The sequence below is a fragment of the Bos indicus genome, chromosome 28 (genome assembly GCF_029378745.1).
Source record: "Bos indicus isolate NIAB-ARS_2022 breed Sahiwal x Tharparkar chromosome 28, NIAB-ARS_B.indTharparkar_mat_pri_1.0, whole genome shotgun sequence".
NCBI classification, from domain to species: domain Eukaryota; kingdom Metazoa; phylum Chordata; class Mammalia; order Artiodactyla; family Bovidae; genus Bos; species Bos indicus.
Window position 1 is genome coordinate 36,060,779 of NC_091787.1, and position 25,684 is coordinate 36,086,462.

A 25,684-nucleotide genomic window follows, 5' to 3' on the forward strand; every position below is an offset into this window, starting at 1 on the left:
GGGGGTCCTTATGGCTCAGAAAGAAGACAGTCAACATTTATCTGTGACCTCACTGTGTGTCCCTGGAGATTCCCTGCCTGTAACCTCTGTCTCAGTTATGTGTCCCTGTAGCCCCTGGGAGAGCTTCCATTGGGACCACTGCTTGCCTTTTTATTCGTACATTATTGTAATCATGGAAGCACAAAACTAGCATCTTAGGCGCCTGCATAGTGTGTGACTCATAGTGTTGAGGTGGGGGTTTGTCAGGGCCATTGGCTGCTCTGCCAATGGAGAAGGCATGGCAGAGGTCCTCAAATTTATCTTTAGCTCTATTTTTTATCCCAGTTTTAAAAATGTAATTTTTATATTGTCATAGAGCAAACAGAAACGTGATTTAAGTCTTGCAATTCACACAACTGACTCCGTGTTCTTCTGACAGGTCTACCATAAAGCACGCAGAAAGGTTGCTAATACATGGACCAGAGCTATTTAGTGACAAAGTTTTCATTGATCTGTGACAAGAGGAAAGAAAAAGGCTCATATATGGAGGGTGGCCAGCTATCTTTGCTTGGAAAGGACTGTGTCATATTCAAAGATAATACCCTGTCCTCAGTTTTAGTGTTAACACGTCCTGTCTCTTAGGAACTGATGGTGACAGTAAACAACGGTTATTTTTTTATATATTGCCTTTGCTTAGAAAAAGGGAGGTGTTGGTTTCCACACTTTTGGTTTGATTTGTTGTTGTTTTTTAGTAGCTAAGTTGTGTCCTACTATTTGCGATGCTATGGACTGTAGCCTGCCAGGTTCCTCTGTCCATGGGATTCTCCAGGCAAGAATACTGGAGTGGGTTGCCTTTTCCTTCTCCAAAGGCTTTTTATTGATGCTTACACCTAAAATCCCAAAGTCTGGAAGTCCTGGTATGGTCCAACTTCTTTCCCATTGTAGCAATTCTCTATAGCATCTTTAGAAATAGATTTAAGGGCCTAGATCTGATAGATAGAGTGCCTGATGAACTATGGACTGAGATTCATGACATTGTACGGGAGACAGAGATCAAGACCATCCCCATGGAAAAGAAATGCAAAAAAGCAAAATGGCTGTCTGGGGAGGCCTTACAAATAGCTGTGAAAAGAAGAGAAGCAAAAAGCAAAGGAGAAAAGGAAAGATATAAGCATCTGAATGCAGAGTTCCAAAGAATAGCAAGAAGAGATAAGAAAGCTTTCCTCAGCGATCAGTGCAAAGAAATAGAGGAAAAACAACAGAATGGGAAAGACTAGAGATCTCTTCAAGAAAATTAGAGATACCAAGGGAATATTTCATGCAAAGATGGGCTCGATAAAGGACAAAAATGGTATGGACCTAACAGAAGCAGAAGATATTAAGAAGAGGTGGCAAGAATACACAAAAGAACTATACAAAAAAGATCTTCATGTCCCAGATAATCACTATGGTGTGATCACTGACCTAGAGCCAGACATCCTGGAATGTGAAGTCAAGTGGGCCTTAGAAAGCATCACTATGAACAAAGCTTGTGGAGGTGATGGAATTCCAGTTGAACTATTTCAAATCCTGAAAGATGATGCTGTGAAAGTGCTGCACTCAGTATGCAGCAAATTTGGAAAACTCAGCAGTGGCCACAGGACTGGAAAAGGTCAGTTTTTATTCCAATCTCAAAGAAAGGCAATGCCAAAGAATGCTCAAACTACCACACAATTGCACTCATCTCACACGCTAGTAAAGTAATGCTCAAAATTCTCCAAGCCAGGCTTCAGCAATATGTGAACCATGAACTTCCAGTTGTTCAAGCTGGTTTTAGAAAAGGCAAAGGAACCAGAGATCAAATTGCCAACATCTGCTGGATCATCAAAAAAGCAAGAGAGTTCCAGAAAAACATCTATTTCTTCTTTATTGACTATGCCAAAGCCTTTGACTGTGTGGATCACAATAAACTGTGGAAAATTCTGAAAGAGATGGGAATACCAGACCACCTGACTGGCCTCCTGAGAAATCTGTATGCAGGTCAAGAAGCAACAGTTAGAACTGGACATGGAACAACAGACTGGTTCCAAATAAGAAAAGGAGTACGTTAAGGCTGTATATTGTCACCCTGCTTATTTAACTTATATGCAGAGTACGTCATGAGAAACACTGGGCTGGAAGAAGCACAAGCTGGAATCAAGATTGCTGGGAGAAATATCAATAACCTCAGATATGCAGATGACACCACCCTTATGGCAGAAAGTGAAGAGGAACTAAAAAGCCTCTTGATGAAGGTGAAAGAGGAGAGTGAAAAAGTTGGCTTAAAACTCAACATTCAGAAAACGAAGATCATGGCATCTGGTCCCATCACTTCATAGGAAATAGATGGGGAAACAGTGGAAACAGTGTCAGACTTTATTTGGGGGGCTCCAAAATCACTGCAGATGGTGACTGCAGCCATGAAATTAAAAGACACTTACTCCTTGGAAGGAAAGTTATGACCAACCTAGATAGCATATTCAAAAGCAGAGACATTACTTTGCCAACAAAGGTCCATCTAGTCAAGGCTATGGTTTTTCCAGTGGTCATATATGGATGTGAGAGTTGGACTGTGAAAAAAGCTGAGTGCCGAAGAATTGATACGTTTGAACTGTGGTGTTGGAGAAGACTCCTGAGAGTCCCTTGGACTGCAAGGAGATCCAACCAATGCATTCTGAAGGAGATCAGCCCTGGATTTTCTTTGGAAGGAATGATGCTAAAGCTGAAACTCCAGTACTTTGGCCACCTCATGCGAAGAATTGACTCATTGGAAAAGACTCTGATGCTGGGAGGGATTGGGGGCAGGAGGAGAAGGGGACGACAGAGGATGAGATGGCTGGATGGCATCACTGGCTCAATGGACGTTAGTCTGAGTGAACTCCGGGAGTTGGTGATGGACAGGGAGGCCTGGTGTGCTGTGATTCATGGGGTTGCAAAGAGTCGGACACGACTGAGCGACTGAACTGAACTGATAGCATCTTTAGTGGGACTCCCCCTTGCTAATCTGTACTAGAGAAGAAGCCTCCTGCCGCACAGTCAGTGTTAGGGAGTCACTGCTGCAGGTTGGCTGAGGCTCTCCTCTTGGCTGATCTTGGCCGAGCATCATCACTGGGGTGGGGGGGACTCTGCTCCGTGTAGCTCTCATGCTGCTCTTGGGACCGGCAGGCCAGCCTGGGCACGCCCTTCTCAGGAGCCAGAAAGCAAGTGGCAGCCTGCCAGGCTCTTGAAGTTTAGCCTCCACACCAGCATCCATCACTTCCACCTCGTGCCATTGGCCACAGTGTGTCACAGGGTTGAGAAGGTGGGAAAAATACTCTGCTCCTTTTGTGTGAGGAACTGCAAAGCCATGTGTCAAAGAGTGTGAAGGCAGGGAGGGGAGGAGAATTTGGGCCAATAATGCAATCGACCACAATCCTAATGTAAATCTTTTCTTTCCCTGGGGTAAGCATTCATCATTAATTTAGTTGAATTTTAGGTGCAAACTTCAGGTGTAAGAAGGACTCTTGTGACTTTGTATTTTCTTCCCTTCTGTCAAACACATATGGATGTGTTGTTGAACCGTAATCCAAACAGCAATGTGGACCGGGAGTCTGGAGATCTGGGGTCCTCTCTAGAACCTAGCGGCTCTGTGAGCTTGGGTGTGTCCTTTCAATTCCTCGTCCGTGACCATAACATTGACTCCATGGGATATGTATGAAGATCAAGCCAACAAATGTGCTCTGTCCATGAGCACATAAACATGGGTGCTGATGCCTCCCGGAGTCTGAGACTCCTTCTCTGCAGAGAAAGTCTGGGAAAGTGGACTCGGAGCACAGAGCAGGAGGGGAGGAGGAGGTGACTTCCCACTGGGACCACAGGGTTCTTGATAAAAGTCTCCTCTGTTAAAAAGAGAAAAAATGTTAAGTCATTTCTCCTTTCTCCTGTGTTCATTGTTATGTTCCTGGGTTTCTAAGAGATATTTCTGGTTATATAAAAATACTTATGAGAAAAGCTATTGCATGTAAGCTTGGCTTTGGGGGAAAAAATATCTATTTTTGGACTTCAACATGTATCTGAAACTATTAAGAATATCCTCTGTCTAAATACTGCCTCAGTCAGAACCCATTTCTCCTCCTGAGCTTTACTTCTAAAAATCAGTCGTACCTGGTTCGTGGCTTATTGTCTTGGCAGCAACCCACTGGCTGTCGCCAGAGGACTTGCCCTGAGGGCTTGGCAGGGACTGCGGGTATGCAGTGAATAGTGGAGTTGGGGCTTGGGTGCTGGAGTGGGCCTCCTGATGGCCTGTCCTGCACTCAGGTGGGGTGTTCACCTCTTAACTTTTTCTGACAACCACCAGGGCAGGGCACTCCCCATCCATGTAGTCGGTGCAGCTTGTAGGGACCCAGCGGTTGAGGCTGGCTTTCTGTGCAAAGCAGAGCTCCCAAGTAGAATGGGCACTGCTTCCTACCTCCGCATGCTATGTCTTCAGGAGACACATGGAGGAGAGGATTGTTGAAGGTCCCAGAGCTGCAGGGTTCTAGGGTGGGTCCATCCCTTCAGGCCCTTTGTCCACCTTGTTCTTAACAACAGCACATCTGATTGTGTTTGAAGCATGTCCGGGGAAGGACATGGAAGTTATAGCAATCATTTTTAGTAATTATTTTGGTGGGGGGGAATGTTTGTCTTGCAAATGTGTGTGTGGTGGGGGAACAAAGCCACCAGTCCTCAATCTCCGGAGTCCCATCTGGAAAAAGGGAGATCGTTAAGCGGATTCGGGGCTGGGAGTTCTAAAGAGACACATTTCACTTCAATAGAAGAAAGATGGTTGCAGCTACTGTTGGGCAGAGGGACGGCTAGTGGACTCTTGAGATGGGTGACCAGAGGGCCTTTAAGAATGTCCGTTCTCAGCGTCTGGTATGCAGTTTGATTCTGCTGGCACTGCCCCGGGACCACCAGTCTTATTCGCCGCTCAAGCTTCCAAAGTTTTCTCAGGTTGTTGGGAGCATGGGAAAGGTTGGCCAGGGCGTGGGGTTAGGCACAAAGCGGGCACCTGGGTGGGAGTCTGTGGGCTAAGGAGTGAGGGTGTTTTCTTCCTAAACATGACTGTTGAGCTCCTTTGTTCTTATTTGTGTCTCTATTCCTAGTACTGTCTTCCGTCCAGGAACTGAGGCTCAGGCAGTGGACACCCCCTCCTGGATGGCCCTTCCAGGAGTCCTGTGGGAGATGGGGGAGCAGACACACCAGGCTGTCCTGCAGCCCCCCAAGGAGGTGGGAAGGATTGTGCCTGTGGAGGCAGAGGGTGAGAGGCAATGTGGACTCCCCCAGCTGCATGCTCTGGGAGGTCACATCCTCTCCGAGCTGCACGGAACAGAAAGAGCTTGGCTGGCTGATCAGTACTACCCGTTGGTGATCCTCCTGGCAGGCTGCTGCCATGAGGTCTTGTGTGTTTGCCTGGCTGTGTAGCTGTGCAGAGTGGTTGGATGTGCACTGTCTCAGAGGGACTCTCAACTTCTTGAGTTAGTCACGGTTGGCCTTCTACAGATAGCATCACTGATGGCCAGAAAAGCTTGAGAAATCACCCTTCTGTACCCAGTAGTAAATGTGGGAGCTGGGATTGGCTCTGGCTCCATTTTTGTTCCTCCATTCTGGTGGCTCCTTGAATATACAGCTGGCCAGGGAGGGAGACGGGAGCAAAAAAGTGCTCCTCTGGATTCACAGTCGCTTTATACTATGTATTCACTTGAACTTCTTTCATGCGTGGCTCGAGTCCTTTTATTTTATTTAGCTTTGGCTACACTGGGTCTTTGTTGAGGCACTTGGGGTTATTTGCTCTGAGGCAGGTGGCATCTTATTAGTAGTTCCCCGACCAGGGATTGAACCTGCATCCTCTGCATTAGAAGGCAGATTCTTAACCACTGAACCATCAGGGAAATCCCCTTGAGTTCTTTATTTTAAATCTCACCCCTTCTCATTCCTTGGACTTTCCAGAGCAGAGCTGCCTCTAGTTCCTAACCTAGCTTGATGGGAAATCAGGGAATGCCTTGTACAGTCTTTGGGATCAATCTCGGAAGCTAGAGTGTCTGGAGCTGAGAAGGAGAGAGTGAGCCAGCTGAGGCTTTTGTCCTCAGCCCCCAAGAACAATAGAAAGATAGGAAGCTATGGTGAGACTTTGGAACCTGTTGAGAGGTGGCAGCCAGAATTGGAGGGGTGGGGCAGATAGTGAGACCTGAGCATCAAATCCATGTGAAGCAAGAACTAGCTGCAGAAACCAGCGGTCATGAAAGTAACGGTGGTGTTATGGAGATTAAGTGTATAATATTTATAGTGTTTAGAACTTGCAATAAATGCTTCTACTTGTTATATGGAATAAATAAACACGGTAGCCTTTGGAGATGCATATCAGGATTTGAAGCATGTGAATGGTGGCTTCATACCCTTAGGGTACACCACTCCTGTCACTTGGAAGTAAAGAAAAAGATAACATCAAACAAACTCTTCACAAAAGGAAGATGGGATGTATTTAGCCTTCCCCTCAAAAAAGTAAAAGTCTGAATTTTCTTTCATTATGAATATGATACCCATCTTGAAATTTTTTAAAGAAACTGTGAGGGATAACACATGGGTCATTTGGAAGGGATGGTTAGCATGTTACCATCCATCATGTCAAGTCAGATGACTGATTTTCCTCTCCGGAGCAGAATTTGGAATGGAAAATTTCCACCAACTTTTATCCTAAATGCAAACATTTCTAAAGAAGAAAAAAAGTAGGTCGGTTGACCTACTTTCTTCGTAAGTTCTTGCTTAAGCTGTTCCAACTAAGAAATAAAGGAACCTTTTTCCTTCTTTTTTTTTTTTTTAAATTGTGTACTGGCTATAGGGTCTCAAAAAAAGATGACAAAGAAGAGTGGAATTATTTTTTGCTTTAGGAAAGCCTCGATTGTAATGGTGTTCTCAAGATTTTAACTCTTTCCTTTCCCCTAGTTCCATGTTTCTGATTTCAGGCCCTTTGTGTCTTGTCTACCTAACACTTTTTCTTTTTTGATGCTTTGCTGAGATTGTTTTGTGATGCGCAGGTGTGGGTAACTAAAGTGTGTGGAAAGGGACAGACGTCGGAGGATCTAGATGGCTTGGATTTGATAGAACTGATTTTTTATTCTCTATTGGGATTAAATAAAAGCACAGAGTAACAATATACTGTGATTTCTGTTGTTATTGATTTAATATACTTCTGATGGTCTCATCATATTTCTGGTGGTTGCAGGAGATTCTTCCTAATTTGCTGACACTGGGAAGTTTCTATCATCGGTTAGACGCAGGAAACTGCCTTTAGGTTTTCCGTGCCCCAGGACCTGTAGTCTAGTTTCCCACGGATGCCCAGCCTCAAGCTTGTCCCAGCCCTGGGACGAAGGGCTCCAGCTCAAGCCAGAACCTTTTCATGGCCTCACATTTTTATGATGACAGGCATGAGACGGAAGCCTTTGGGGTGGGAGGCATAGCTGCTGTCTTCCAATCACTAATGTCTTCTAGGTCAGAGGCCTCAAGAAGTGGAACACTTCTGAAAATCACAGGGTGCTAACTTTGATTCAGTCTGACCATCTTTTTTAGCAGTTAGTTGTCCTGAGGTGGAATAAACTACGTCCAGGAGCCCTGAGCACACCTACTGCTGAGATGTGTAAACAGAGGCCAGACTGCCCTTCAGTCAAGACAGTGAAGGCCTGGCTTGTCCAGTCTGATGGGGATTAGGTCAGATCACATGACTTTTCTCCCCTACCTTCCCACCATGAGCTCTTCTTTCTCTGCTTATCTAGAAACAAATATGGTGGCTTTGACATTTGCTAGAGAATGGAGTCTGGTTGCTACAGTAGTTGAGAAGCTTTCTGGAAGTGACTTTTATAACACTTATGCTTAAGTATTAAAAGTCTGTCATACTCAAATTACCTTGTTTAGTAATTAAGTTCTTTATTTTTTTTAAATCATAATTTTATTTTTCTTCACATAAATTTAAAATTATATTTGTGTCGCATTAAGCTAATATCTTCATTCATTTTACCTATTTTTTAAAATTTATTTATTTTAATTGGAGGCTAATTACTTTACAATATTGTATTGGTTTTGTCATACATCGACATGAATCCGCCACGGGTGTAAACGTGCTCCCCATCCTGAACCCCCCTCCCACCTCCCTCCCTGTACCATCCCTCTGGGTCGTCCCAGTGCACCAGCCCCAAGCATCCTGAATCCTGCATCGAACCTGGACTGGTGATTCGTTTCTTATATGATATTATACATGTTTCCATGCCATTCTCCCAAATCATCCCACCCTCTCCCTCTCCCACAGAGTCCAAAAGACTGTTCTATACATCTGTGTCTTTTTTGCTGTCTCGCATATAGGGTTATCGTTACCATCTTTCTAAATTCCATATATATGCGTTAGTATACTGTATTGGTGTTTTTCTTTCTGGCTTACTTCACTCTGTATAATAGGCTCCAGTTTCATCCACCATAAGTTCATTATAGATTCACATGTCAGAGCCATTTGCCTGTGTGAGTGCATGCTCAGCTGCTCTGAAGCTTTGCGGCCCTATGGACCATAGCCTGCCAGGCTCCTCTGTCCATGGATTCTCCAGGCAGGAATACTGGAATGGGTTGCCATTACCTTCTCCAGGGGAGAAGGTTTGATCCCAACTCAGGGATCAAACCCAAGTCTCCTGCGTCTCCTGCATTGGCAGACAAATTCTTTACTGCTGAGCCATCAGGGAAGCCCCATTTGCCTCCAGCTTTCATTTAAAATAGAGAGGATGCTTTGACGTGTTTAGGTCACATTCCTCCTCATCAGCCCCCAGGAGTGCACAGGGCAGGAGGGCGTTGCCTGCTCTAGGTTGCAGCCTCCTAGAATTTCCTGCAGGCGATCGATGTGGCTAGCGTGGCTTGCGATTAACATGTGTTTCCTCCTATAATCATCACGAATAGACTGTCTGCCCCCCATGCAGAGCTCACAGTGCTACCAACATTTGTACAGCCACATTTCAAGCTAATTTAAATGTACAATGAAAATGCAGTGTACTTTTCTATAATTTCTCTGATCTCATGAAGTTATCACCAACCCCTTTTACCCCTCTAGGTGGTAGGGAAAAAATGAACTCTCATCCATTCCGTTTAGTGTCATTCTTTTCAATGTGGTCATCTTTAGTTAACTTGGTCATTTTGGGGAGAATAGGCTTTGGGATTGCGGTTGTCTCACTCCACTCCCTGCTTCTCTCCAAAAGGGCATCTGAGTGTCAGAGTCTTCTCTGCACTTGTGAGGAGATGGTCAGGGGCAGGACTGCCATGCGTGTTGTCTAGACTTTGCAAGAGGATGTGCAACTGAGGGTATGAGAGAGGCCAAGATCTGGGTCCCTGATCTACTTCCAGGTCCTGTCCCCTGCTTGGGGCCATGTCTGTCTGGAGGTGCTCAGAGGTACCACTTGGATTGGTGGCATCCCTGGGCAGATGTTGCCTGATCTGGTACCATTCCTCAGGTGTACACTGGTCTGTATTCATGGGGTTTGGTTGGTTTGCTTCATGTGTGGGATCACACCGGCTTTTATGTTTTAACTGGTAATTTAGTGAAAATTTCTTTTGTGCTTTGTGTCTGGTAAACATCAAACATCCAGTATTTCATTTATCCCTTGCACAATTCTCTGTGCTGTGCTGTGCTTAGTCACTCAGTCATGTCTGACTGTGACCCCATGGACTGTAGCCTGCCAGGCTCCTCTGTCCGTGGGGATTCTCCAGGCAAGAACACTGGAGTGGGTTGCCATGCACTCCTCCAGGAGATCTTCCCAACCCAGGGATTGAACCCAGGTCTCCTGCATTACAGAAGGATTCTTTACCAGCTGAGCTACCAGAGAAGCCTGCACAATTCTCCGGAAAAGGTAATAATAGTACTTGTTAGAGTTTGAGGTTGTTGAATTGTCTGGGCAGGGGCACTAGGGAGCAGGCTCCTGTGTAAGGTATTTAAATCATTTGTTGATTATTAACATTAAGCTTCAGTTTTATGTGAGACACTGTGCTAAGCACAGGGCGTATGGTGGTGAGCAAAACTGACAATTTCCTTCCCCTTGTGGCACTTACATTCACTTGCAATTGACAGAAAGCTATCAAACCGATACACTCAAAAGAGATTAGTCCAGTTTCAGGCTTTGCTTGATTCAGGGAGCTTGTTTTCAGCAACTGGCCTCTCTCCATCTCTCAGCTCTGTTGCTCTCCGTGTTGTTTTTATTCTCAAACAATACATCAGCCTGAGGTAGCATGCCTGCACTTGTTCTCCTAGTTTCAAATCTAGCTGAATAGGGGACATACTTTTCTCTCAAATAATTTGTATTATTAGTCCCAATATTCTGCCTTGTTGACTCTGGTGTGGTCACATGCCCACTCCTGAGCCAGTCATCATGGCCAAATGGTTGAGCTCTCTGATTGGCTAGGCTTGAGTCACATGACCACTCCTGGAGTAGGGACAAGTCCATCCCATTGCAACTGGATAGACTTGAGTGGAAAGGTGTGGCTCCCCAAAAGAAGGTCACCATTCCCTTGCCAGAAGAAGCACAGATGGTCCTGAGTGGGCAAGACCAATGGAGGGCCACCATATTGAGGAAAATAACTGTCCTAGTGAAACTCACAATCCAGTCAATGAGACTGGCGTGAATCAAATAATGAATTTTTACTTCCAGTTGAGGTTAGTGCTACGCAAGATCCTTGTGTAGCCAGTTTCAGAAGTCATTTTGCTGGGTGGTTGCAACCCTGTCGTGAATAGTGGCATCCATAATTTGAACCTGGCATGTCAGCTTGGAACAGGCAGGCAGTCATGGCAGGGAATGGTGCCTCTTGTGCATAATACATCTGAAACCAAGAAGCTAGTCCAGTGAAACCCTTGTCTCAGCACTTAGCTGTGGCTAAATTTCATTTGGAGTTATAAAAAATGAAGGCATTGGAACTCATTCGTCACAATCTCTGTGGCTTCAGGATGCTCTGAGAAACTGTTGAGAAGGAAGAGCTTAATAATTCCAATCCCCTTAATGTTATCGTCTGGAAAGTGTGGCAATAAGAAAGGAAAGTCACAGAAGTGAATGAGAAATAGCTGAGCAGTAATGGAGGTGGTGTTGGCTGGCCGGTGAGGCGTAGCTTTGGTGAAAGCTTTAAGAAATATGCATGTCAGATAAATTGAGACCCATAAAAAGTAAAATGTCATGTCTGGCCTGCCTGCCTTTCTTCCTTTTTGGGGAGAAGCCCTAACAGAGAAATAAAAGGAGCTCGTTTGGTTACTCAGGTTCGATTTGAGCTGATGATTTCAGGGACCAGTGTGGAAGTGGTGGAGGGGATGGGAACTGAATCCTGGGTCTGCTTTAGGATTTGCTAACGTGTGGATTTATGGGTCCGTGAGAGCAGAGTGTCTTCTGCAAGTGTGCTTAAAGTGCCTCTCTTCCCTGGGGCTGCTGTCGATTAGTACAGATGGAGCAACTATTTTGATAGTGAACTCTGAGTTTTGGTGGTGTTTGAGAGGAATCCAGGGAGATGATTAGGGGAGGCGTCAGGAAGAATGCTTGGGGATTTGTGCCTGAGGTGCAATAATAGACCTGAGCGGGGAGCAGCAGCTGCCCCACCTCACGGGAGTATTGGCTGCAAACTCCCACCCGTGCTGTTGATGTGCAGGTGCCAGGAGCCTGAAGTCATCCTGGACTCCTTTGCTGTGCTGGTGTACATGTTCCCTGCTGCCTCCCCCACCTTCTCACCCTCACCTGATGAAACCACGGGAAGCGGACTGCTGCCCTGAAGGGCCCCTGACCCTGACCTCGGCCCTGTCTTTTCTGCGCAGAGGCCCCACAGGGGGCGTTGCAGTGAGTCAGATTACCTCCGACCCCCAGAGAAGCCTTGGGCACCTGTGGGACCTGTGGGTCAGGTCAGGTCCGACACCCTGTTCCCCTTAGTCCCCATCAAGGGCCTCCCTCTGTACGCTGGGCTTCTGCCAGATTACAGCTCTTTTTCCTTGTGCCACTGACCCTGGTGAAAAGCAAGGCATAAAGTCACTGGAGGCCCCTGCACAGCCTTCTGCTCACCCATTATCCCTCTTCCTTTCATCAGATATGATCTCTATTCTGAGTATTTTGTCCATCATTTTTTTGCTTCATATATTGTTTATATCTTGATCTCCAAACACAAGTGTTTAGCTTTGTGAGTTTTTCAGTTTAATATAAATGGAACTATACTGTATTTGTTTTTCAGTTATTAGCTTGTTTTATACTTCATTGAAAAATAATTTTTTTTTCTCATTGCGTCTTCCCACTTCTGCTGTTTGGAGGTTATACCACTCTCAATGCCTGTCTTTCAGTGGTTAATTCAGATGATTTCACATGCATGCTTTGTTAATATATATCTTTAACCTCTTGCTAAACAAATTCTAATCATCCTACTCTCAAATGATAAGGTATTATCCAGTAATTTAGTTCTATCTTTTTTAAACCCTCAAATTACCCATGATTATTGTTACTTTGTAAGTCAATATATTTTAAAAATTGACTTAAAGTAGCCATACTCATCATTTCTTCTAGCATCTCAGATTCTCTGTCTAGGATTATATTTCTTCTAAATGATATATATTCTTTAAAATTTTCTTAGTAGTCAAACTCTCAAATTTTTTCTGAATATATCTTTACGTTTCCTTTCACCTTGAGAGAGTTTCATTAAACACCACTATTTTTTTTCTCAGCATCCTGAAAATATTACCAACCCGTTGTCCTCTGGCTTCTGTTACTGCAACTGAAAAGTCAGCCACCAATTTGTTTATTCTTTGTAGGGAATCTGCCTTTTCTCTCTGGTTGACAAACTCGGACACTGAGTAGCTTTGTGCCATTTCACGATTATGTGCTGACTAATTCTCAGCCTTCATTCTTTTTTATAATTTTGACTTCTTTTAAAAAAATTTATTTATTTATTTCTGGCTGTGCTGGGGCTTCGTTTCTTCCCGTGGCTCTCTCTAGTGGGGGCTGTTTTCCAGTGTGGTGCACGGGCTTCTCTAGGGCTCTTGGCTTCAGTAGTCATGGTGCGGGCTTTAGAGCAATCAACATTCGCTCTTGAGATATTCCCACCTCTTCAATCTCCTCTCTGTTTAGGGGTGTTCGGATTATTCATGTATTAGGCCTTTCATTCCATTCTCCATGTCTCTTAACCTCCTGAGAGGTAGATTAAATTTATGTCACGTCATATAGATGTCCCATGGATGTGCCATTCTTGGTCTTCACTGGGACGTTTCACTCACTCACCTCTTCTGCCCCTCTTTCACCTCATCATCACTCCTTTCTGCTCACATAGCATCTACCCAGGCTTCAAGGCGCACTTCCCATCCCTCTTCATTGCCTCTATGAATCTCGCCCTGACTTCCAGAGGTCTCATTAACCTCCTCCTTCTTGGTCTTTCACAGTACTTACTGTCTCTGCATGAGAGAACACGGTGTAGAGCAAAGAGCGCTGGACTTGGAGTCCGAGGCCCTAAGTTCAAATTCTGACTCTACCACTTAATAGCTCTGTGACCTTGGGTGAGTCACTTGTCTTGCTGAACTTCAGTGTCCTCAGCTATGAACTGATGATGGTAGGGTTGTTAGGAGACTAAATGCGATGGGGGCCACCAAGTCCCCAAGGTACTGCCCAGTGCTGGCTTCAATATCAGGCTTCTCATGTGACCCTTGGCCCTCTGCCTCACAATGGAAACTGTTCCTGGCTGACTAGTGGCTTGGGAGCTGGATACCAAGGTTGCAACTGTGGAAATGTAGCTGTGAAGCAACCCTTACGTGAGAAAGCCATCACGGAGTTGAAATCCCTGGCTTGTATGTCTCTAATCCGTACCCTTCAATCGATTTTCCACTCTTGAAGATTCTCGTGTCCTTCCTCTGTTTGGGGAAGATCAGTACTCCCCACTGCTCTCAGAATGAAGTCCATAATCCTTCTAATGGTGTCGAGAGTGCTTTGGGGCCTGACTCCTTCCAACCTCTACACGTCTTTCCACTGCCCAGCTCCTCCTCAGCTCTCCCTCCAGCCACAAAGAATCATGTGCTCTTTCCTTTTGCAAACTGCCCCCTTTTCCGTGCCCCTCTGTCTTAAGCTTTCTGTTCTCAGTCTAACTGGCACTTCCATCCCTGGGCTCCAGAGCTGGGTGGGTTACCTCTCTGAGCCCATATTCTATGGTCTTTATCACTACCAGTTACAGTGAGCTCCTCTCACACCACATCCCCCCCACCCCCCATAAAAAATTCTGCTAATCTTGATTTAAATCCAGAATCAAAGATTCTGGAAGGCAGGAATTGTTTCTCATTCAATGCTGACTCTCAGATGCCCAGCATGGGGCCTGGCTCCTAGGGAGTGGTTGATAAATGTTTATTGGAGGAAAGAAAAGGGAAGAAAGGAAAAGGAGGTGTTTTTGGAAATTACAGGAAAAACTACGTTTCCTGTTGTCTGAGGGTGAAAACTGGCTCAGATAGAATCGGTAGCTGTATTCTCCAACAATTGTCAACAACCCTGGAGCATTATCTGGAAAGGCTGTATCCCTCAGCAGAAGATCTTGATTATTAGCAGAGTTAGAAAGTTTCTGTGGTCCTGATGGTGAGCTCACTCCCTAGCCAGAAGCGGGGAGGTATGCCCCTCCATTTACTCAGCCAGGAGGTTATAAAGTGTATCAAAGGAGATGGGATGGGATGGGATACAATTAATGCTGATTCCCAGTACACTTAGCTTAAGGGTGATCTGGGGAGAGAGAGATGGAGAGCAGAGTAATGGAGCAGGAAAGCAACTGCTTCTTCCCCCAAGCAACCTTCACATCCCCCAGCCACCAACTAATTCTCCTGAGGGTTGGTTTTCTGTAAAATTGTCTTTGCCATCCTGAGCTATGAGGCCGTATTACCTTTGGTCTTGGGACAGATTACAGTTTTGAGTCCTAGGAAGGCATCAAAGAGGTATCACAGAGTTCACTGATGCTTATTATTTGAGCTGCCTGCTGTTTCCCCCATATGGAATAGCCCAGGCTGGGGCCCAGGGACCCAAGTGGTCCCCTTCAGAAAAGGTCACCCTCAGCAGCCTCTGTGAGAGGACTGGGTGTGTGGCGTGTGCGTAGCACGCCCAGCAGTACTATGATCGTCGCTGCTATCAGCATGAGGTAACAGCCAACAGTAGCACATATGTCGTGTACTCCGGTACTCTTACCTGGAAAATCCCATGGACGGAGGAGCCTGGTGGGCTGCAGTCCATGGGGTTGCGAAGAGTCGGACACGACTGAGCGACTTCAGTTTCACTTTTCATTTTCATGCTTTGGAGAAGGAAATGGCAACCCACTCCAGTGTTCTTGCCTGGAGAATCCCAGGGATGGAGGAGCCTGGTGGGCTGCCGTCTATGGGGTCGCACAGAGTTGGACACAACTGAAGCGACTTAGCAGCAGCAGCAGCAGGGTATCCAGTACAGATTAGTTACGTGGTATTGGGTAGTCATTACTTCTCAGGCACATTCACATGTGTGATAAGCACATTCACGCATGTGATAAGCACATTAATACATTACTGTAATGGAGTCTCAAACAATCTAAGACATAGGTGCTATAATCAGTACCATTTAATAGACGAGGACACTGACCTGGGTTTCAGAGGGGCTTAAGTGCCCTGCCCAAGGCCACCTGTTGATCAAATCCCTGAGCTGTGATTTTAGTTCATGTGCATATTCACTGCTCTAAAGTAAACAAGCCCCCCTCCCCCCAACATCTCTGGCACTCGGAATATAAAGATAAGGTTGCTTTGTCTGTTCAGGTCATCCAAAAGCAGAAGTCCAAGAACTTTATTGGAGGAAATGCCTTTGAAGGATGAAGGAAGAGGGAGTGGGACAGGTGGGGAGAGTCTTAAGAACATGGTGCAGGTCTGATACCTGTAAACGGGCAGAGGGAAGGAAGGACGGGTGATTAAGAGGAAGAGCCTGACACGGGAGTGCAGCTCAGAGGAACACCTTGGTCAGGCTGAGGGGAAGCCCCCGAGAAAAGACTGCTCAGTAGAGGAGTCCCACATAAGAGAGTGTCTTGTAGGGTCATCAGGAGGAGAAAGGGATGACAGAGGATGACATGGTTGGATGGCATCACTGACTCAATGGACATGAGTTTGAGCAAACTCTGGGAGATGGTGAAGGACAGGGAAGCCTGGCGTGCTGCAATCCATGGAGTTGCAAAAGTCGGACAGGACTTACCGACTGAACGGCATTAACATAGGATAGGCATGGTGGCTCTGCTACCCCTGGACTCAGTTATAATACCCTTTGCCCTGAATCAGGCATGTGGTACCTCCTGGGCATGGTGGATCCTGCAGGGAAAACAGCTGCAGATGCTGCTCATTGAAGCAGGGTCTCTCTGGAAGGGAGGCTGAGCAGAACTCATGGCTGCCAGTCTCCATCCTTGAGCTGGTTTCTAGCTGGTTTACTAATGTACTATAGAGTCTGGGCAGAAGGTCATGAAAGCCCAAAGGTGAGCTGTCCCAACACTTCCTGGGATAAAACAATTCCTGATGGGTCAGGCAGAATGTGAAATGAATAAAGAGAAGCCAATAGGGCTAGTTTGGGCTTCCCTTGTGGCTCAGCTGGTAAAGAATCTGCCTGCAATGCAGGAGACCTGGGTTCAATCCCTGGATTGGGAGGATCTCCTGGAGAAGGGAAAGGCTACCCACTCCAGTATTCTGGCCTGGAGAATTCCATGGACTGTTTGTCCATGGGGTCACAAAGAGTCAGACATGACTGAGCAACTTTCACTTTCAATGGGGGCTGGTTTAGGGGAGAACAAATTGAAGGGCAGAAATGTAAGCTTAGTCCTTTTGGCTCAGAGAGGCACCTTTTTCCAGTTCAACCACCTTGAAGGATGTTTTCTAACCCACACAAAGGTAGAGTATAGGCAGCCAGCAGCCTGTGATTCCTGGGAGAGAAGAGAAATCCTTCGGTGAGGGTTCCAGGTCAGCTGAGAGAAAGCGGGCATTCAGAGCCTGCTGTCCACTGTTCTTGAGCCAGGCTTTGCCAGATGGAGGTCAGTGGAAAGATCTTCCAGGGTTTTAGATGGCAGAGAGGAGGAGAAGGGGACGACAGAAGATGAGATGGTTGGATGGCATCACCGACACAATGGACATAGGTTTGGGTGGACTCTGGGAGTTGGTGATGGACAGGGAGGCCTGGCGTACTGTGGTTCACGGGGTCGCAAAGAGTCGGACACGACTGAGCGACTGAACTGAACTGAACTGAGACGTGGCATTGTCATTTTGGTGTTACTGGTCACTTTGGTTATTAAAAAATCAAGTCACATCAAGTGTTTCCACCCATTTTAACTCTCCTCTCCACCGCCAGTTGACCCTGGGCTTCAGCTTGAGGTACTTCGAGTTGGGACAGAGGTGGTATCTTCTGGTCCTCCTCCTTCATAGGCCTTGGCTTCGTCTCTATCTCCCTTTACTGACCCCTCCACCCCAGCCACCTTTGGGATCTAAGGCCTCTGGTATTGGGGCAGGGAGGTGGCTGAGGGACACTGCTGAGTCTTTTGACAAATCCTTGGGACGCCCTTTTGGTTGGTCTTCTTTTGGCTGCCGCTGCTTCTCCAGCTGAACCCACCAAGGCCGTCGGGGGCATCTACCCTCCTGCGTGGATGTGTGTGCCATCCTCCAGGTGCCCTGTGGTGGGGGTGCTTCCCACCCGCTTCTCTCCCCCTATCTTCCTGGTTTCTGCTTATCCCGCTTGGTTGGGGTGGGGGTTGTTGGCTCGATTGCCTCCTGGTAAGTCCTTGGCCCCAGGAGGAAAGAGGTGGCCCCCATTTATGCTGTTGGCTATCTTAACAGGGGACCTGTGACTGTGTGGTGGCTTCTGTGTCCTCTGCTTTGGGCACAAGGGGGTCCTGCCACACCTCCTGTGAAGCAGGAAAGATCAGAGAAGGGAGTGTCCCTGCACTGAATCATGGCAGAGGCACTGGGGGTGCCCTGATGGGGGGTGGGGGTGCTGAGTGTGCCTTCAGGGTCAGCGTGACGAGCAGCCCAGCCACCTTCTGCCCTCTGCTGTGTGACTGGCAGAACCCTGCTGAATGTATGTAGATGGTAAATACGTGGGTGTGTAAGAGGACATTGTGTTGCAAATTTACCTTTCCCCCAAATAACAGATGAGAGCAGGAGCCCACATTCCCACAGCTCTTCTGTTTATGAAATGATTTTTCAATTCTTGGTCTCACTTGAAAATCATAACATGCCCTTGAAATAGATAGGTTAAGACGGTCATTTAAGTGTTAAAAGGCCTTGGAGAAGTTGAGGGCTTGGCTGAAGGTCCCATAGGCAGGTGCCAGCAGGGATGGACAAGTAGACTAAGTCTCACTCTCCTTTTCCCACCACCCTGCCCTCCAAAGCCTGACCCACCAGACACATGGCCCCTCCGATACTCCCCAGAAGAGAGCAGCTCCTGAGAAGTCTTTCAGGGGATTGACACTGATGCACAAACACCTCTTAAGGCCAGACCTGACTGTCGTACTCTGGTGAAGCCACATTGTGTAGAACTGCAGACCATGAGAATGTTTTGTTCTTTGAGCTGAAGTGGTGCTTAATTCTGTGCCCCTATTAAGAAACTGTTTGCCTTGTGTCCATAGATAGACAGAGGAAATCTTTTTACTTCCTAAGAGGAACTGTTGTCTCCAGGTGCTTACTCACAGGTACCAGAGAGATAACCAAGGCAGTAATCGTAAGTCATTCTGGTCTGTTCATTAAAGCAGGACTCTCAAGGATCTCCACAGCACAATGTCTGTTGTCTTGTATTTGTAATCGATAGGCGCTAAAATTCCAGCTCATTACTAGTTCTTTGCTTGCCCGATTTTACCCAATTAATCCAAATTAGTGTGGCTTAATTTGGAGGAAAGCATGCTAACCTGGGGTCTTAGTAGAAACTCTGCCCCCAAGCTCACCGCCGCTAGTTGCTCCGGGCCAAGAGGTCCCCTCACTGGAATAAGGGAAGTGTGGACAGCTCCTGAGGCTCCCCTTTTCTCTAGACCTTTCACAGAGGCTGAGGGGCAGGGATGAGCTGGGAAGCGTGGCTGGATGAGAAAGGGGTTGCAGAATCTGCTGACATTTTTTTCTTTTCTTTTTTAAACCAGGAATTATCAGCCGAGAAGATGCCGAAGATCTCCTTGAGAATATGACCGAGGGTGCATTTCTGGTCCGGGTCAGTGAGAAAATCTGGGGTTATACCCTCTCCTACCGCCTGCAGAAGGGGTTCAAGCATTTTCTTGTGGATGCCTCTGGGGATTTTTACAGCTTCCTGGGAGTGGACCCCAATCGCCACGCGACACTCACAGATCTCATTGATTTCCACAAGGTATTCCTCTTAGGGTTGCTGACGTGGGGGAGGGCAGGAAATTCCAGGCTGTGGGCATTCTAAGAGATGAGGATGGAGAGTGAGCAGGTAGCCCCAGAAATTCTTTAGGATCACAGGGATCTAGATCATCCTGATCGAAGAGGCCAGAGATTGTCTAGACCAGGCTCTGGAATTGCTGTTTTTCTCTGGGCAACCCTTTACTCATGCGGGCATCTCCAGCCCTGGTCCGCAGGCGTGTTCTCACCTTGAGTACCTGAGTGAGAAGGGGGCTGGCTGGTTGACTTGCCTTCTGTCCAAGCCCATGTCTCACCCCCAGCTTTTCCAGGATGTCCCTCTTGAGCATGTTCTAGACAAGCCTCTGGCAGCTTCGTAGGGTTGGCTGAAGTTGAGCAGGCAACCCTGCAGTTAGAGAAGCTTTTCTGGTGCCTCTTGTTCCAAATACAGCCTTACCACTTTTGTGTGTGACCTCCAGCAGTTTCCTTATTCATGCCAAGCTGAAGTCCCCTAACTAGGCAAACAAATGTCTTATAAATAATACTTAGCTTGGCTCCTGTGAGTCTTACACGGGGACTGTGTGTAACAGCGCCCTATAACTGTGAAGCGGTATGCGCATTCTTGTTTCCCACAACTCTATTTGTTATTTGTTCCCCTGCCGGGGACCTCACATTAGAAGAGATGTTGCCTTCCAAACAGTGTGTATAAAAAGAAACAACTTTTGTGTTAATGTGGCTTCAGTACTACCTGTGAGAAAGCCAGCTGTGGAGCTCAGTGACCCAGAAAGGTAGGGCCCAGGATTCTAGGACGGAGAGCTGTGACAACACAGGGGTCCCCATCTCCCTGAGCTTGGCAGGTGTAGAAATGTTCACAGAATTCCGTAGCCATCTCACTGGGTTTTTGCTATAAAAGGGACTCTGGGATTCGTATTACTTTTTCTTTATGGATATCCCCAGGTCTCTAGGGCAGCTCTTACTTCAAGTAAAGCGCATAGAAAACTATCCAATTACAAATAGCTAGATGCTGGGAGGAGAGAACTGCCTGGAAAACTCGGTTAACCAGACTTTCTCCTTACATTTCAGCCATAGGACAGAGGAAGGAGGGGTGTGTGGACGTTGGCACCTGCTCTGTTTTGAGCGCTGTGCCGGTTGCGCTCATCCATGATTCGTGTTGTATTTAACTTTCGCCATGACTCTGGGTCCCCAGGTAGTACACTTGTAAAGAATCTGCCTGCCAAGGCAGGAGATGCAAGAGACGTGGGTTCAGTCTCTGGGTCAGGAAGATCCCCTGGAGAAGGGAATGGCAGCCCACTTCAGTATTCTTGCGTGCAGAATTGCATGGACCAAGGAGCCTGGCGGGTTATAGTCCGTGAGGTCACAAAGAGTCGGACATGACTGAGCAACTAACACTTTCACACCATATCCTTGAATGCATGTTTTGAAAGCAGAGTCCCTGAAATCAAGCTCCAAGTTTTAAGCCCCTGCTTCATTATTGTGTGTCATTTTGGGCAACTATTCAAATTTGGGACTTTAGTGTCTTCCTCAGTGTTGTTGTTGCTAAGTCGTATCTGACTCTTAGCGACCCCATGGACTGTAGCCTGCCAGGCTTCTCTGTCCACGGGGATTCTCCAGGCAAGAATACTGGAGTGGGTTGCCATGCTCTCCTCCAGGGGATCTTCCCGACCCAGGAATTGAACTCGCGTCTCCTTCATTGGCAGGTGGATTCTTTACCAGTGAACCACCACGGAAGCCCTTCCTCCTCAGTAAGATAGGGTTAATAATAGTACTCACCTCTTCAGGGTCAGGAAGGTTTCAATGAGATATCACTGTGTAAAGCACGAAAACACTATACCTTACATTTGTGTATTATCAGGACAAGCTGGTTGTTGCTGACATGTGTCTGTGGGATCTTTTGATGTCCAGGCATGCACCATATCCTTGGTGTGGATGTATCTTACAGTTTCGTTCTCCATCCTCCTTTTGCTGGTCACTTTCGTAGCTTCCAGGTTTTCATGATCACAAACAGTGCTGTATGTGTCACTTTGGGCACACATGCAAACATTTTTCTGGGATGGATCCCTCACACTGGAATTGCTGGCTACAAGACTATGCACATTTTACTTTGTAAAGATCTGCCAGACTGCCCTCCTAAAATGTAGCGCCAATTCATGCTTCTTCCAAAACTATATGAGGCTGTTCCCCGACACTGCTGCCAATACTGGGAATTATCAGTCATTTTAATTTTTTCCCACCAGATGGGCAGACAATGTATCTCACTGTTGTTGAGCTTGCATTTCTCTCATTACCACTGATGCTGAGGATTTTTTCACATGTTTAATGGCCACTTGGATTTCTTCTGTGAATTATCTGTTTATATCCTTTGTCCATTTTTCTACTCAGGTGTCTTTTTCTTACTGATGTGTTGATGTGTCAGTTCTCCTGGCGACTAAATTGCTCTTTAGTTCTGTCCATTCCGCTCTCCAGGTCTTCTATTGAAAAAAAGTGTTGAACTTAAATGGGCGTCCCTTTCATTTCCAGGTTCTTTAATGGGTTCTTTTATTTTATAATAGTCCATTCTTGTTTCATGGGTGATTTATCTTCTTATTTCACTGAGGAATTTAATACATATCTCTGAAAGACTCTTTGTTTTATAAACCTGATATTTTCTTGGGAGTCATTTCAATTGTTTGAGTTTGGCATCTTTCTTTTATGGTTATGATTTTCCTTAAATGTTTATAAGTTTTGGGCTTTGGGAGGAATCTTTGAACTTTGAAATTCCTATTTGTTCATCTGTGGATACAGTTGCTGTTTCTCAAATCCAGGCTCTTAATGTGGCGAAGGTTGGAGTTGACAGTCAGCAGCTCATCTTTGGGAGTGGAATTGTCTGAACCGTTTGGATTGCTTTGGCTTCTGCTCCTCACATCCTCACCTGCCCGAGGCACAGACCTCTGCTGTCTGGGGCTCCCCCAACCTGCCCACTGACAACTTGTTCTCCCCCCTGCCCTACATTTACTCCTCTGACAATCTCATCACATGTTGATTTTGGTCTTGCTTTGTTGGTGGCCTTCCTTCTTATTTTCCCATGCTTTTATAGATTTATTTCTTTTTAAGAACACTTTTTCTGTCATTTCTATAAATTTGAATGAGGAGGAGGGAGATACATATTCTTAGTCTTTCTATCTTGAACCAGTCTCTCTCTGGTGGACATTTATTTCCTTTTTCTGATTAAAAGTGAATTTTCCTTTTTTTTTTTTCCTTTTTAGGAGGAAATTATCACTGTTTCAGGGGGAGAGTTGCTGCAGGAACCCTGTGGACAGAGGGACAGCCCACCAGACTACCATCTGTTGTTTGACTGATTCTTTTCCCCCTTCTCAATTGGACTTCATTGGGCATCCTGTTTTTGAACTCAAGAACTTCCCAGCTCAAATCCTTATGGCCTTCTGGAAGATCCACTAACATCCAGAGGAACAAGTGGATTGGTATATTTCAACAAATATGAAATATATGGTGTATGTGTTGGTGGTTCCTGACCCAGTGCCCAGGACAGAAATTGCTAATAGCTGATGCAGCTCTTTCCTGAAAAATTTAGATACGACCTCAGAAAATAAAGCCGTTTTGTCAGGGCTGACCTAAACTGAACTCCTAGAGTACACGGTCATGTTGTAATTAACCAAATAATTCCAGTGCCGAACTCTGAATTTAACCTATGGTAGACATTCAATAAATGTTTGTTGAATGAATGTACTTCTTTTGAAAGTTTTCCAACACTTGTCAGCAATGATTTCTAGTAAGTTCTATTTGTCGCTGTTTATAAAGTCATGGAGATTAGGGAAGAAATATTGTAAAGAATTTATATGGAAGGCATAGGTACTGTATTTTAAATGATATTCGTTCTCACTGACATTATCATTGGAATTACCTAAGGCCTCTGAGTCCCAGCTTCCAGAACAGATGACTTCGCCCTGCCTTTGTATTTTCCTCTTCTTCTGCCACCTCTCCTTTTTCTTGGAATCATATGTTGGCCTCAGTTTTGCAATATTGAGGCAGTGGTTTCTTGTATTTCTACAGATGTGCCTAAGCCCCAGGGAGAATTAAAAATCCAAGGATGGTTTGTAGACCTCTGATATGGCCTTTGCTTTCTAGGATGTGGTCCTGTTTATGCAGGTTACTCAAATAATTAGCTCTATCCTCACAGTCCTTTTGATTTTGATTCTACTGTCCATTTATACTGGGCTTCCCAGGCGGCATTAGTGGTAAAGAACCTGCCTGCCAATGCAGGAGACATAAGAGACTCGGGTTCTCTCCCTGGGTCAGGAAGATCCCCTGGAGAAGGAAATGGCAACCACTCTAGTATTCTTGCTTGGAGAATCCCATGACAAAGGAGCCTTGTGGGCTATAGTCCATAGGGTTGCAAAGAGTCGGACTCGACTGAAGCGACTGAGCATGCATGCTCGCATGCCTATTTGTACTGAGTATGTGCTATTTATACTGTGTTTATACTGAGTACATTCTTCTTATTAACAAAAAGACTCTCCCAGTAACTCCTCAATAACTTTCAGCATCGGTGTCTTTGCATGCTCATGTTTTACATTTATGGATTATATGTATTTGTATATGACATGTTATCATGGGAATTTTATAGGCTGCAGAATCAAGCAGACTTGGGTTCAAATCACACCCTGAAACTGACTAGTATTATAATGCTGGCAGTATTGTATTTTGTGGGAGTAAAAGGATGAATGGACTCTGGCCATCAGTGGACTGGTTACCTTACTTGATAGTTGTATCAAATATCTCTCATGCTCTATTCCACCACTGACCTCACCCATTCCTCAGATCACCTTGGCTACTTGCTACTTGTTTTACTCCAGTCTCCACCACTAAAACCAGTTCTGAATGGGCTCTACTCTTCCCTACCATGTTGATCAGCTTCACGTAAGCATTGGCCAGTGGTGCCTTGCCACGTGTGGTGCTATGGACTATTCTTCTGTTACTGCAGAGGCATTGAGACACCATGCAACCAAGGAGAGCTGGGAAGTTAATTCCCCATGCAGGGAATTTTGGATCAATGGGAGACAGAGGCTGCTGATCAGTTCTTCTCCCTTCCTCCTCTCTTCTGGATGGACTATACCACAAGGCAGTTCTTCTTATGCAAGACATATTAAGACAGTCTGATAAAACCAAGCAACTGGTCATGATGAAACAAGCAGTAGCTGGATCAGTTCCATCCCCTCCATCTCTGTGTCACTTCTGCTTTTTTTTTTTTTCCTTCTCTCCTGGTCCCTTGGGACTTTGTTCCCATGTGAAACAGCAGCACATAAGCATGTGCCACAGGCTTAGCATTTTGGGGAAGCCAGGGTAAGAATCCATCATACAAATGTGTTTTATATAAAATCTGCATCGTGACTTCCTGGCCTCCCTCCTATATCACTGCATTGCAGGGGCCCTGAATGGATGCAAGAAAGTGACTGAGGGAATCGGCTTTCTGAACTGCAAAGTGCTTTAAAACCTGATTATTATTATTATTATAATTACCTTCTTTCTAGTAGACTCTGAGGAATCGAATTAGAGTTTTGGCTGCTATTTAACTAGCCATATGACGCTGTTCATGTCATTTAACCTCACTAAAGTTCAGTGTAACTGAGAAGAGAATTTCCTATATGGCCATCACTAGGCCTCTTGGCAGGTCAGTCAAATGATAAACATGAGAGTCCTGTGAAATGGAAGGTATTGCTGGTGACAACTGCTTTAACAGTGACGATGGTTTCAAGTGTCAAGGGGATAGGATGTGATGATTTGCTAGGTGTTAGGAGGAACTAACAAGAAGAAACTTCTCTTCAGCAGCAGCTTTGAAAGCAGACCAGGATGGGTTGAGAACTCGATTCCCTGAGCTGTTGTTCCTGTCACCCCTAATTAACTTGTGAGAGACAACAGCTGAGTTTCCCATGCCCAGCTCATTTATTTCCTTTTATTTGGGGCCTGCATTTTCTGCATGTCTCATAGATTTTAGGTTTTACCTGGCCTTAAAATAAATTCCTTGTAAGTTGTCCTGCAAATGAAATTACTGTCTGGAAAACTGCAATCTCATCTTGAGAGTTTTATTATGCTAATAAATGTCAGGATTCTCAAATAAAGGAATTGCCTATTTTTTTTCCCTGAGGCCTACAAATATAATGAGAAACAGTCAGCCAGCTACAGGACTCAGCAGAAGGAAAATTTACAACCCACAACTAGAAAGAGAAGTTGTAAAAAAACACTGTGCAACTTAATGGAGGATAAATTTCAAGGAGTGAAAGGGGAACTTGGGGAAAGATTTGGGGGAAGGTCCCTGTGTGTGGA

General features: G+C 45.7%; 1 protein-coding gene across 2 annotated transcripts in view; it reads left to right on the forward strand.

Annotated features, from left to right (window-relative positions):
* The window catches only part of SH2D4B (SH2 domain containing 4B), an 86,889-nt gene extending 61,448 nt beyond the window's left edge, over positions 1–25,441 (forward strand). The window contains exons 7-8 of one of the 2 annotated variants that reach the window (XM_070781876.1): positions 19,132–19,352; positions 22,609–25,437. In XM_070781876.1, the coding sequence (XP_070637977.1) occupies positions 19,132–19,352; positions 22,609–22,701 (314 nt within the window). In that variant the 3' untranslated portion in view covers positions 22,702–25,437. Of the gene's footprint in view, positions 1–19,131; positions 19,353–22,608 lie in introns of both variants that reach the window. The other variant, XM_070781877.1, reaches the window with a different exon arrangement.
* Positions 25,442–25,684: the final 243 nt, after the last annotated feature.